Source organism: Macrobrachium rosenbergii, chromosome 34 (assembly GCF_040412425.1).
Source record: "Macrobrachium rosenbergii isolate ZJJX-2024 chromosome 34, ASM4041242v1, whole genome shotgun sequence".
NCBI classification, from domain to species: domain Eukaryota; kingdom Metazoa; phylum Arthropoda; class Malacostraca; order Decapoda; family Palaemonidae; genus Macrobrachium; species Macrobrachium rosenbergii.
This window is the reverse complement of record NC_089774.1, coordinates 5,119,761-5,132,410: the sequence shown is the minus strand read 5'-3', so window position 1 is coordinate 5,132,410 and position 12,650 is coordinate 5,119,761. Positions and strand designations below refer to the sequence as shown.

Here is a 12,650-nt window from a genome sequence, read left to right as displayed (position 1 = left end):
ACCTACAGCATGCCGAATGAGGTGCACTGACGGCATTGACCCCTATGGGGAATCTGTATATAGCTTTTTGTATTAGCATGAAAAACATATAGTATACAGTCAACCCTCACCTATTCGTGGATTTCTCTACGGAACATATATACACGTTATTTGCGGAAAATTCACCTATTCTTGGTATTTTTCACAGAGAATTATTCACAAATTACTGTTTTTTCATATCATTTTCATGACTAAATGCACTTTTTGTGATAAAACTATTAAAATATTCAGGTATAAGCATTTTTAGAAGGTTTTTTGAACTATGAAAACAGGCATTTATAAGCATTTTAGAGGGAATTTTAAGTATTCGCAGAATTTAGCTATTCGTAGGGGGTAGCGGTAGTCCCCAAGGCATTCTGACTTTATGGCACCTGGCTCACAGCACTGTTAACCTGATTTTACAGTGCCGTAACCCGGTTTTACAGCATTTAAGGCGTCGTAAGCGCCATTTATTCCCATTATTATGACACATTCCGGTTTACATGATAAACCGTCAAGCGGGGCTGCCTGTACTTGATATTCTGACTTGCAGTAGTAGTGACAAATTAAAACAAAAGAGTTATGAATCGATTCAAATCTGTCTTCTTCTACGCATCATCTAATGTTCAGAAAACATTTTGAGAACATGGTTGGTGTTTTATCAGCTATCTGGTACCCCATTTGTCTGACAAGAGGTCAACTTCCAAGAGGCAAAGAGCATTTTTCCCCCATTTTGGCATATTGCTTCATTACCATGGGGAAGTTAGTTTGATAACTTCCAACACTTTATGTTTCTTACCAACCAGACTACCATTAATACCACAGTGCAAATCATGAAATCATCCATGGGAAGTGTTCTCAATCCATGTAGAAGTTGACATAAGCAGTCATAAACTCTCACAAATACTGTAGTCAGTAAATTAGGCAAGAAAATTAAATAATTTCATTTGTCAATATACAGAGTACCAGTGGCTTGCTTATTTGGTGTTAACAATGCATCTTGGTTGTGAGTATGTACCTTAGTTTCAGCACCATTACATCAAGTATGTTCAAATATTGTTCTGCGCACCTGTTCTGTACAAACAGTATTGTATGTACAATGTATTGTGTTTTAGGATGAAAAGAATACAGTACTGTACTGACTTTATATCATAGTGTATTTAGATAGGCGTGAAGAGTACAGTTACCAACTTGCGAACAATTCAACATACGAACAGCTGTCCGGAACATAACTCATTCATAAGTAGGGTGGTGTCTGTATAGATATCTGCACCACTTCTTAAACCTATCAGTGCAAATGAAAGAGAGGTTACTCTATTATTTAGTTCAATCAGACCATTAAGTTAAAATTCTTTATTATCTCGGGGGTGGACCAGATTTATTCCTGAGGAAATTTTGATTTCATTCGATAAGTTACACCTATTTAACACAGTGATCGGATAAACTGAGAATGACGATCCTCACATTTTTAGTTAACTGAAGACATCAGCCAAAAGGAGAAAGAATGGGAGTATTAGTAAAGGCAGCTATCAGGAGCTCACAGTTATTGGAGCACTGGTTTTTGTCTGTGTCAATCTTTTTATACTAGGCAGTCCCCAGTTAACATCGATCTGGTTTTACAGGGCTTGTCTAGAAAAGAAAATTGGCAATTTTCGGCGCAGAAAATAGCCAAATTCCGCTTATCAGCGTAACGGAGGTGCTGATCTCCAGTTATCGGCGCTGATAATTGGCGATTTTCACTTATCGTCAAGCTGTTGGAATAGAACTCCTGCCCATAATCGATTAAATTGCTTCGGCCACTGAGTGCCCAACAGGTAAAAACAACTTTAACTAAGAAATAAACATGGACTGAATTGTACAAAATATTTCCAGAAGTTGTATGCAATTCCACTTCAAGACCATTATTACACTGGCATTTAACAAGAATACAAAATGTTGATTCATACACCACTCCAACTAGAGAGTTAATCATTACTCCCGATAAATATCTCACCTCCAAATGTCGCCTTGCATCTGGGCTGATTTCGAAATATCCTCTCAAATTCTTGTCTGTGGGGGATTCAGCAACACGGTAGTGACGGGTGATGAGCTTCTTCAAAGGTTCGGCCATGACCTTGCGATGAGTTAAGGAGGAAAGCATTTTCTTGCTGTCGATCAATATATAATTTCTAGTATCTAGCAAGTCCTCACTGGGTTCCTAAGGAGATAAAGAGTTACAGAAAATCACAAGAATGATGCACAAACACCAATTAACACGTTAAAATATAAAAACATACAGCGCTTAACATCTTGAAATGCAACATACATCACTTATCTAAAAATATATCCACACACATTAAATATCTGGAGGTATTCACAAATACATCACTTAAAATGTATCCAAGCATATTTACACCTACCTCTTAATGTTCAAAATCTATAAATATATGGAACACCTAAGAGTACAAAATACAACTTACATTACATCTCAAAGCCGTGCGTGGGTTTTGACACTGTTCTCGGATCTCTGTCCTGGACAGGTTAATCTCCCTGTCGATAATTAACCTCCGCTTCCGTTGCTGGGGTTTGGGTACAGGCCGGCGGGGCTGTTGCTCAACAGGAGACAGCCTTATCTGTAATACATTTAAATGGAATGAGTATATGGTTAAAAACAAACAAATGCTTTACTGTGTATAGAAGCTACTGGTCACTTTTTACAAGACACACATGTAATTGTATTGTCATTAATATTGTTATTCAGAAAACGAACCCTACTTATATGGAACAAGCCCACAGGGGACCACTGACTTGAAATTCAAGCTCCCAAAGAATATGGTATTCATCTGAAAGAAGTAACTGGATATACAGTATACAGAATAAAAGATCAGTTATTATAATATACAGAGAAATGCTTTAGACTTGAACTTTTGAGGTTCCAATTTGCACAACATCCTCAGGAAGACTGCTCCACAGTCCAACAGTGTGAGGAATAAAGGACCTCTGGAACTGAGAAGTTAGGCAGCGAGGTACAATTACTGCATATTGGTGCTGCTGTTCAGAAATTTAGTTGCTCTTGACAGGAGAAGAGGATCATGAATCAGTTGTGAGTGTGAAAGGTCTCTGTTAAACAAGCAACCATCCATCTATGGTCCAAGTCATAACCGCTAAAGTTAGGAAAAGAAACCCACCACCAAGAACCACTCGAAGAGAAATAAACCTCTGGCAAAGGCAGACATCCACAATAACCACAAAGCCCACTTAGCTTCTCGACTTCTTCACGCTTTTTGGATACGCTTACCTCTGCAAGGCCAGAGGTCCAAATGCAAGAATAGGATGCAATTGTGATGTCCACAGCAGGATTCACACTGGCATCTGGAGTGTCAGAACAAGATACTGTTGCTGCTGCCACATTCTGGGCTTAATAATAAACACCGCCATTTGGATTACGTTATGCAAGTGCTCCAGGTTTGCAATAAAGGGGGACACTCTCTATTTCATGTGACAAATATCAGCTAGGAACCACTGAAAGGAATGGAATATAAAACTTATGACGAAGGCCACGCACTGGGACCCATGAGGTCATTCAGGGCTGAAAGGGAAACTGAGAATAGAAAGGTTTTATAGGTGTAACAGAAGGAAAACCTCAAAGCAGTTGCACTATGAAACAATTGTTAGGAGAGGGTAGAACGTAAGATGTAAGAGAGAGAATATGAACAGAGCTACAGTAAAAGGAATGAAAGTGGTTGCAACTAGGGGTCAAAGGGACAGTGCAAAGAACCTAAAGTAATGCCTACAGTGCACTGCATGTGGTGCAATGACAGTACTAAGTTTCCTAGAAACCACAAAACTTTGGAGCTGAATAAAACTGAATGTCTGTGCCCCACTTTCATACCACAAAAGAACTAAACTATTTTCATAATTTAGTTTTAGTCTGGTAACAAATGTCAAGTTTTAGTCTGGTAACAAAATCAACTAAGAAAAAATTACCTGAGATGCATTTGGATCAATTCTTTCTGGCTGAGGCTGTGCAACTGGTGTTACGTCAGGATCACTTGGAGGAGCTTTCTCAGGTCTCTTTGGCTTCCTCTTGGCTGGCTCCTGACGAGGTGTTTCCATGTCCTTCGAAATACTGAAAAAGTCACAGTAATGGGTTAGTTTATTGCTTGGAAAAATTCAAAACAGCAATGAATAATCTTAACAGATAAATCATCAAGAAGTAAAACAGCCTAGGGACTTAATATAAAATAACAACCACAATTTCTGGCAAAATGCTAGGCTCAGTCCTGAGGGTAATTACTTAAAGACTTCCAGCTCTCTTTAAAAACCAAACTTCTACAAACACACAAACATAAAACACATGTATGAGTAAATATTCACCTGAGAGTAACAGGCCTCCAACACTTCACAGCAATGGCTTCCCTTTCTTGAGCCCCTAACAAAACAGCCATGTTTTGTAAACAGCTACAGTATTTCAAACTATCAACATTGTTTACTGCCTGTAATTTCTCCAGATTTTGCTGTTGGGGATTATTGCCTACGGTGTGCTGCACCCAGCAAAACTTCAGTAAAGGCTAAAGGTTCTTTACAGCACCTCTGAGAATCGAATAGAACAGAATAAAACTCAGGCTGATGGGGCCAAGTCATTCAGCAGTGAAAGGAAAATTGAGAGTAAAAATTACAAAGGTGTAACAGGAGGAAACCTCACAGTTGCATAAAGAAACAACTGTTAAAGAGGGTGGAAAGTAAGATGGAAGAAACAATATGAAAGGAGGTACATTCAGAAAAAAGAATGAAAATTGAGGGTCCAAAGGGGTAAAAGAACCTGAAGTAATGCCTACAAAAGTGTAAGGAGGGGGAAACTTAGTTGCTAATTTAACAGCAACTACTTGGTTGGTACTGGAAACTCACCAAGGTGCTAAGAGTCAAAGAGGGTAGGATGGAATGGAATATAAAATTTAGGCCAACGGCCAAGCGTTGGGACCTATGAGGTTGTTCAGTGTTGAAAAGGAAATAGAGTAAAAGGCTTTAAAGGTGTAACAGGAGGAAAACCTCACAGTTGCACTATGAAACAATAAGGAAGGGTGGAAAAGAGAGAATATAAATAAAAGTACAGTAAAAGGAGTAAAAGGGGTTGCAGCTAGAGCCAAGGGACACTACAAAGAACCTTAAGTAATGCCTACAGTGCACTGTGTGAGGTTTTCTGATGACACTAACCCCCTCCAGGGTCTAGAGAGTAGGATGCATATACTGTAGTAATAAATGGTTTTGTTGTTCTATAGTACTTTGCCTCCTCATTTTACCTCAGCATTTTTTGGCCAAACGTTTATCCACTGAGCTATGTAACATTCTGGCCCATAATAACACCTGGGTTTGGTATGTATTTGGCTCAAGAACATAATGGAACCATAACCTGACACATTGTACTTACTCAGCCCTTGTTTCCCGTGGAGGTACTGGAGCAGGTTCTATAAACGAAGGCTGCTGTTCTGGAATGGGTTCTGTAACGGGAGCTTCAGCGACTTGCTGTACGGGTTGCTGCTCTGCAACGGGCTGCTCGGAAATTTGCTCTGCAGGAGGTAGCTGCTCTTGTGCTGGCAACAGAGGCTCCGCAAAAATCTCTCTAATCTGGTCTTCAGTGGCAGAAGATTCTTTCTCAGGGTGAGGCTCAACTGGGCGGCCTTCTGCTGGTGCTAAAGAGACAATGAACATGAGAAAACCTGTGGCTATCAATGTTATATATATTTAAAAGGGGAAATTACACTCATGCCTCTAAACGAACTCGTATTATTTTACAGAATATGCATTGTGCAGCTAACGTAAGGCTTTATCCGGACATCTTCTCGCCATCTGCAATGCATTCTGTCCTGACTTTTCATGTTTCCTTCCATTTCTCTTACTTGGCATCCAAATTCCTTTAACTTTAGCTTGCTCCAGTTTTCATCTTATATAATTCAAGTACAAGAAAGTTTTATTACTATTAATATTTGGTAGTTCAAACAGATCACTAACAAAGCTGTAAATTCTTGCCTGACCAGCAGTGTGTTTTGATAATGAAACATATTTTATTTCAAAATTACTGTGCTTTACAAACTTACTGTACTTGATGGCATAGAAGATGTCCAAAAAAAAAAAAAAAAACTCAAGAATTAACTTCTGGGTCTTAAACACAAAGTTGAGGATTCTTGTCGGCTAAAAATGTCCCCAATGCTCACTACTGCAGTCTAATTTCACCCAAATGGTCAGTACTTTATATGGAACTGACATACACAACACTGTCAATCTTGATAGTATCCCCTTCTCAAATGGTTAAAACTGGAACAGTGCACCAGAATGTACTCAAAGACAGAGGGCCATCACAGTCAGAACATTCAGGTTACTTTTACATTTTAAAACAAAATGCTGTGTTGTGCAAGTACAGACACCACCCTACTTACGAACATTCACGGATATGAACAAACAGGATCGCAAATTAAAATTGTGTTCAGTGATCCCCTTTACAAAACACAGTATTGTATTAAGTTTATATCATACAGTACTGCACTTAAACAGGGATAAAGAGTATAGTTAACTTACAAACAATTCAAAATACAACAGACTGTGATGAACGTAACTCATTGGAATGTAGGGGGGTGTCTGTAGGCCTAATTCTCAATCGTCTTCAAACAATTTTGCTCCTGTTTGTTTGAAAGCAAGATGGGCAATAACTCGAGCCAATTCTTAAGGTTTTATATTTCTTATCGGTGGTCAGGATAGGGGATATCCATCTTTGCTGGCAAATCCTTAAAGCATATGACCTATGGGAAATTTCATGTCCAAACAGGGAACTATATATACTACTAAGAGCAATTTTTGCAAATCTGTCATCATTCTCATACAGCAGAAACACAATTTTTTTTTTTAAACATCAGTTACTTATGGAGTATTGCATTCAAAAGTATGAATAAATCACAGTCATTGTTTAAAGAAATATACTTGATACGTGACTTGAGTACAACTGTCACCTCTGTTGTATACTCATGCGCAATCCAGTAGTTCTGCCTCGTATACTTCTCTCTAGGCTCTTTTAAATATTTTGTTTGGAAATTAAATCTTCCTTTTATGCATTTTAACCTATCTAATATAGAACCTAATTGAGAGTACTGTATTAAAGTGGCATAGGTTTTAGATGAAACATTTCCAGTACAGCATATCACTAAAATAAAAAATAAAATATATTTTCTTAGGAAAAGTTCATACCACTCAACACCTACCATACATCTCCAGTGACCTGTAAACTAAACAATTTTCTCATAAAATAGAGGTTACATTAAAAAAAATTATGAAATATTACAGCCACAAATTAGAAGCTCACAGTCTTCAGCAATGAACCACTGAATTATATATCGGGAGTTATTTCTCAACCTCACTGAGTCACTAGTCAACTGATTAACGTTAACGTAACTAAGGTTCAACTAAATAACTTACGAAGAGCCCCTCCAGCAACTTCTTCCGGAGGCAAAGCCTGCTCTTGCTCGGGTCTACGGTCTCCAACAATCCTTTCCTCTGGTTGATCACCTCTGCTTTCAAGGTCAAGTCTTCTCTTGACCATTTCAACTTCCTATGGATTCCAGAGTATAATTTTGTTACAGTTTTTTATTATGTATGAGAGAGAGAGAGAGAGAGAGAGAGAGAGAGAGAGAGAGAGAGAGAGAGAGAGAGAGAGAGAGAGAGAGAGAGAGAGAGAGTCCTCTCGACCATACCAACTTCCTATGGATTCCAGAGTATAATTTTATTAAAACAGAGAGAGAGAGAGAGAGAGAGAGAGAGAGAGAGAGAGAGAGAGAGAGAGAGAGAGAGAGAGAGAGAGAGAGAGCAGGTGATATTCCCGCAGAACAGGGCTGACAGCACTTAAAGTCGCACAAACTTTAAGCAGTACACTTGGTACCTACTGATGAAAGTAAGATGCTTATGCATGAGCAGTCTACAGAAGACAAAAGACTGTCAGGATATACTGAAGACTGAATAAAGGCACAACAATGACAGATACGTTTGTGATACAATATAAATTCAGTACCGGTTTACTTAAGGAAGCAGCAACTACTTCCTCTGGAAAAACTAAACCAAGAATCATGAATAACGGTCGACAAACAAAACAGTACACCACTTACCGGCTGAACTGGCATAATAGCAAGCGGTCCCTCTAGCTCATAGAAGGGCGGTCCCAAATCCAAGGGACCCAAGGTCTGCTCTGCCATTGCCTATAATTACACAAACTACTTCTTACAAGGTCATCAAATAATCAATAATATAGTTCCACAGTTTACTATCAAACTGAGCAAAATTATCACCTCTAACAAGGCAAGTCTGAAAGATTAATGCTATTACAGCTTTTAATAATAGAATAAAATTTTAAATGATGCTTTAACTATATTTCTTCAAGGGCCCACACTGTGCTTTGCAAAAGCAGGAAAAATGAACAAAGGTATCTTTACAGTACATATCCCCTCCCACTCAATCCTAAGAGTTGAAAATCTCTATGCAGTGGTGTGGTTAAACAATTTACTAGCAAGCAAAAAACCAATTAACTGCATAAACAAACCCAATTTCTATAGAAGTGAGGTGAAAGGTATTCCAATTTCATAATCTGATAGAGTATTTAGTTTATTACATTGGTCACAATTTTAAAAAATTGGTTTAGTTTGTAAAACAAATATAAAAAGTTCTCTGTCCCTCAATCGTTAACCTCTGAAATTCTCTTCCTTGTTTTTCCTATTATAATCTTTCTTCCATTAGTCATACCTCTATCACTCCCTCCCTGGTTAAAATCCTCACCCTTCTTACTTCCCATTCCTTTTACTTATTTTTTCAGGTCTTTTTATAATATAGACCCTCTCTGACAAGTTCTATTTTACGCTGCTCGAGAAGTTCTGGCAAATAAAAATGACTCTTAATATACATGAATCACTGAGGATGGGTTACTTCTCATTTTAGGGCCTCAAGGGTACTATAGGACTTGGAGGGAGAAAAGTTTAAACTCTAACTCTCATGAAACTAACTCCAAATTATCAGACTTCTTAACTTATCTGCTACATTACAATGTTTCTTTTTATAGACTACCACTTTAGAAATGAAGTGTATTTTTGGACAAATTTCTTAAAACTGAATGCTATATATGGAGTACACTTTATGCTAGAAATCATGAAAGTACTGTATAGAATTTAGAGCACAGATCAATGAACTGAAATTGACAGTAGGAAGGTTTTAAAGGCGTAACAGGAGGAAAACCTCGCAGTTGCACTACAAACCAATTGTTAAGAGGGTGGATAGTAAGGTGGAAGAAAGAGAATATGAACAGAGGTACAGTAAAATTGATGAAAGGTGTTGCAGCTAGGAGCCTAAGGAAGGGATGCTGCAAAGGCGCTTAAGTAATGCCTACAGTGTACCACATGAGGTGCACTGATGGCACCACTCAAGTGTAGGCTATACACTTGTCTATACTGACCAAAGGGCAACCCCAAAGTGCCTGGAAAGTTGAGGAGCTACTAATTACTTCAACTTACGATATGCAAACTGAGTCTGGAAATACATACCAGATCCACAAAGGGTTGGGTGGACTGGGGTAGGAACATGTCGTCTCTCAGCGTGATATCTTCGGCTCGTGCCCGCACTGGTGTTTCTTCCCAGTCTTGCATTAAGAGCGACAAGTTCTCGGTGTCTTCCGCCTGCTCTTCCCTTAGCGTTTCAATCCTTGCTGGCGAGGGCGTGGCAGAAGCTCGGCCTTTTTTCTTCGAGGGCGTTACCAGGGCATGCTCTGTAATTTAAGGGGACAGGTGTCATGAATCTTTCTCTCTTCAACCACTACTCCTATATTCATTCTCTGTCAGTAAATAGTTGGTGTCGTGCTTTCTACACCACAAACTATATATAAAGTGTGCACAAACTAACAGTATTTTACAATACAAACAATGCCACTACACAAGTACTTTAGCAATCCTGTCGTTACTATCAAGCACCCACCAAAAAGAACTAATTCCCACTAAACTTACTTCTGGGAGTTTCCAAAGATGTTTCGCTGGGAGGCGGCATCAGCAAAAAGTCATCAAGATCGGTGTAATGGAGGCCTTCCACAACTGCTGGGGACTGAAGGGTAACCCTCGAAGGCCTGTGTGCAAAGAGTTTCATAAGAAAATAAAACTGAACAGTGAAAAACAAACGTTATACTGTGCAGTAGTTTGTCAAACTTCCCAAGTGAGTAGTGTATGGTATATATACCATTCCTGCTAAACTAAACCAATGAATGTGATATATAACTAAGAATATCCAAATAAATACAAGATAACAAAATAATCTAGAATTATCAACCGTAACATGAATTACAACAATCAAATATCTGGAAATACAATTAACAAAAAAATCAAGAGCTTATACAGCCCCTCCTTAAAGGACATTATCTTGAAAATGCCTTGAGTTCCATACTGTTATTTAGGCCTGACTTTTTACATTTTTTCCGAGACTCAAATTGTGGCTACTTGTTTCAGAATGAATCCTTGGAGCAATCTTTATGGTTAATCAACATTTCGTTTAAAAATCATCTCGTCTGACTTGTGCCTAAGTCACGAAGTTTGCCGACAGATTTATTATACTACTGGCCAAAAAGGTCCTGAAAAACTTTTTAGGAAAATTACTTCCCCAATCAAAAAAAGGAGAAGAATTTAGTACAATTCAATGATGGAAAATGATTTAGGAATATAGGGTCTGTTACCTACCCAGGAACCGTTGCATCTAAATCCAAGGTGAGGCAACCCTGTCGCTGGAGATTCTTGTAGATGTTCATAGTCTCCTCTGTAAAGGAAAGTTGTACCGTAATATACTTCAACTGAAAAGTATATTATGGTACAACTTTCTTTTACAGTTGTACCATAATATACTTTAGCTGAAAATCTTATTTTGTACTAAATGCTAAATGCAGCCGATGGAATGGATTGGACTTTGTGCTATAAATCCTAGTATACAATCCAGATTCATACTGTAATGTATTCGCCTTATCCACTACATACTTTGTTACACTACCGCAAGTCTTAATCATTCTTAAAAAGCAATACAGTGTCACCAACTTCCGGTAAGGGATCAGTTCCCGTAAATTGGTTTTTCGCTTTATCGGCGTCATAACTTGGTGCTGCATCAATTTACAGCCATCACTGGCAACATCAAGTTACGAAGCTGTAAAACGCTATTCAGGGCTGTACGGCTGAATCTGCTCTAAGTCAGTGACACACTGTATTTATGGTAAAAGAGATTACTTCATGCTTGCTCAGTTTACAAGCACGTTACGAAATTCTAAGATTTGTGGTTAAAAGCGTTACTGTATTTGTGAGTGTACTATAGAACAGGCACTATTAATGAAACATTAAAAGAAATATATATCACACAGAATATTTTCTAGTGATTACATCATGATTCATTTATCTTGCAAGCAGTTGTCTTCAAGGTGAAATTGCATGCACAAAATTGCTGTACATTTTTCAAAAAAGTTTTGGTATTTTTTGACTCGTACATAATGCATTAATACAGTATTGTAACTGTACATACACATTTTTTCAGTCCATGTACATTTGCAAATGTACAAAAATAACATTTTAATATATTTCCTGAGCTGAATAAGTAATATTTTTTAAACTACAAAATACTGACTAGGATAAGCTATCAATTATACATAAATATTGCATAAGCTATGAAAATTGGCTACACTATCAGCTCCTCATTACTGCATACAGAAATCCTCAGGCTACACTGAACAAAACATACAAACTGGTGACTAACATACCGTACCGTACATGTAAACCTACTCACTAAGAACTCCTCGGCTCAAACATTGCTCGCACAAAAACAAAACCATCAAATGATAAAAAATGCCACGTCACAAATTCGACAGGACTCACCCAAGAGAAAGCGCACTTGCCGATAATAAATCTTGACCGTCCCGTACATCAGCATACTTGACAGGTACAAGGAAAACTTCTGCCTCTCTCCCCTCCCGCTCTGGTCAACGTGCTTAATGATATCTTTGCTGGAAGTGAAGATGCTGTATAGTACTGTAACCGTTAGATATTTTCAAATAACTCACATCTTACGTAAGACATCACAAAAACTTTGATGGAATAAGAATTGTACTGTATTCAAACTATGATAAAAATCACTGTACATAAAATCGGTTTAAAAAGTGAAATTCATTTAAAAAGTAAGAAATAACTGATAAATGTATATTCTCCCATAAAAACTATTAAAATTGATCTGAAACTCATTTTTCACAAATCATCCTATTGATGAAAAGCTAGGCTACACTTTGCAAGTCATCAGACAACACTTAATTATTAAAAAAAATATTGTATACAGACACCACCCTACTTACGAACGTTCAACATACAAACAAACGGGATCGCAAATCAAAATTGTGTTACAGAGCATTCCCCCTTTGCCACCCGTACGTTCAAATTTTGTTTTGCACGCCTATTCTGGACATAAGTACTGTGTACTGTGTTTCAGGATGAAAACAAAGTACTGTATTGACTTTAAATCATACTGTATATTTAAATAAGCAAGAAGAGCACAGTAACCAAATGAACAACTCAACATGCGAACAGCCGTCTGGAACGTGTAACTCGTTCGTAAGTAGG

The 12,650-nt window shown here is 38.0% G+C and overlaps 1 protein-coding gene across 4 annotated transcripts in view; it reads right to left on the bottom strand.

Annotated features, from left to right (window-relative positions):
* LOC136856094 (meiotic recombination protein REC8 homolog) overlaps positions 1–12,650 on the bottom strand; it is a 30,120-nt gene that overhangs the window by 13,629 nt on the left and 3,841 nt on the right. For 2 of the 4 annotated variants that reach the window (XM_067133733.1, XM_067133732.1), the window contains exons 3-12: positions 11,916–12,043; positions 10,743–10,818; positions 10,023–10,138; positions 9,567–9,787; positions 8,145–8,234; positions 7,462–7,594; positions 5,426–5,687; positions 3,985–4,126; positions 2,478–2,630; positions 2,012–2,215 (exon numbers count right to left, since the gene is read on the bottom strand). In XM_067133733.1, coding sequence (XP_066989834.1) covers positions 2,012–2,215; positions 2,478–2,630; positions 3,985–4,126; positions 5,426–5,687; positions 7,462–7,594; positions 8,145–8,234; positions 9,567–9,787; positions 10,023–10,138; positions 10,743–10,818; positions 11,916–12,043 — 1,525 coding nt within the window. Of the gene's footprint in view, positions 1–2,011; positions 2,216–2,477; positions 2,631–3,984; positions 4,127–5,425; positions 5,688–7,461; positions 7,595–8,144; positions 8,235–9,566; positions 9,788–10,022; positions 10,139–10,742; positions 10,819–11,915; positions 12,059–12,650 lie in introns of all 4 variants that reach the window. The other 2 variants (XM_067133730.1, XM_067133731.1) reach the window with 1 other exon arrangement.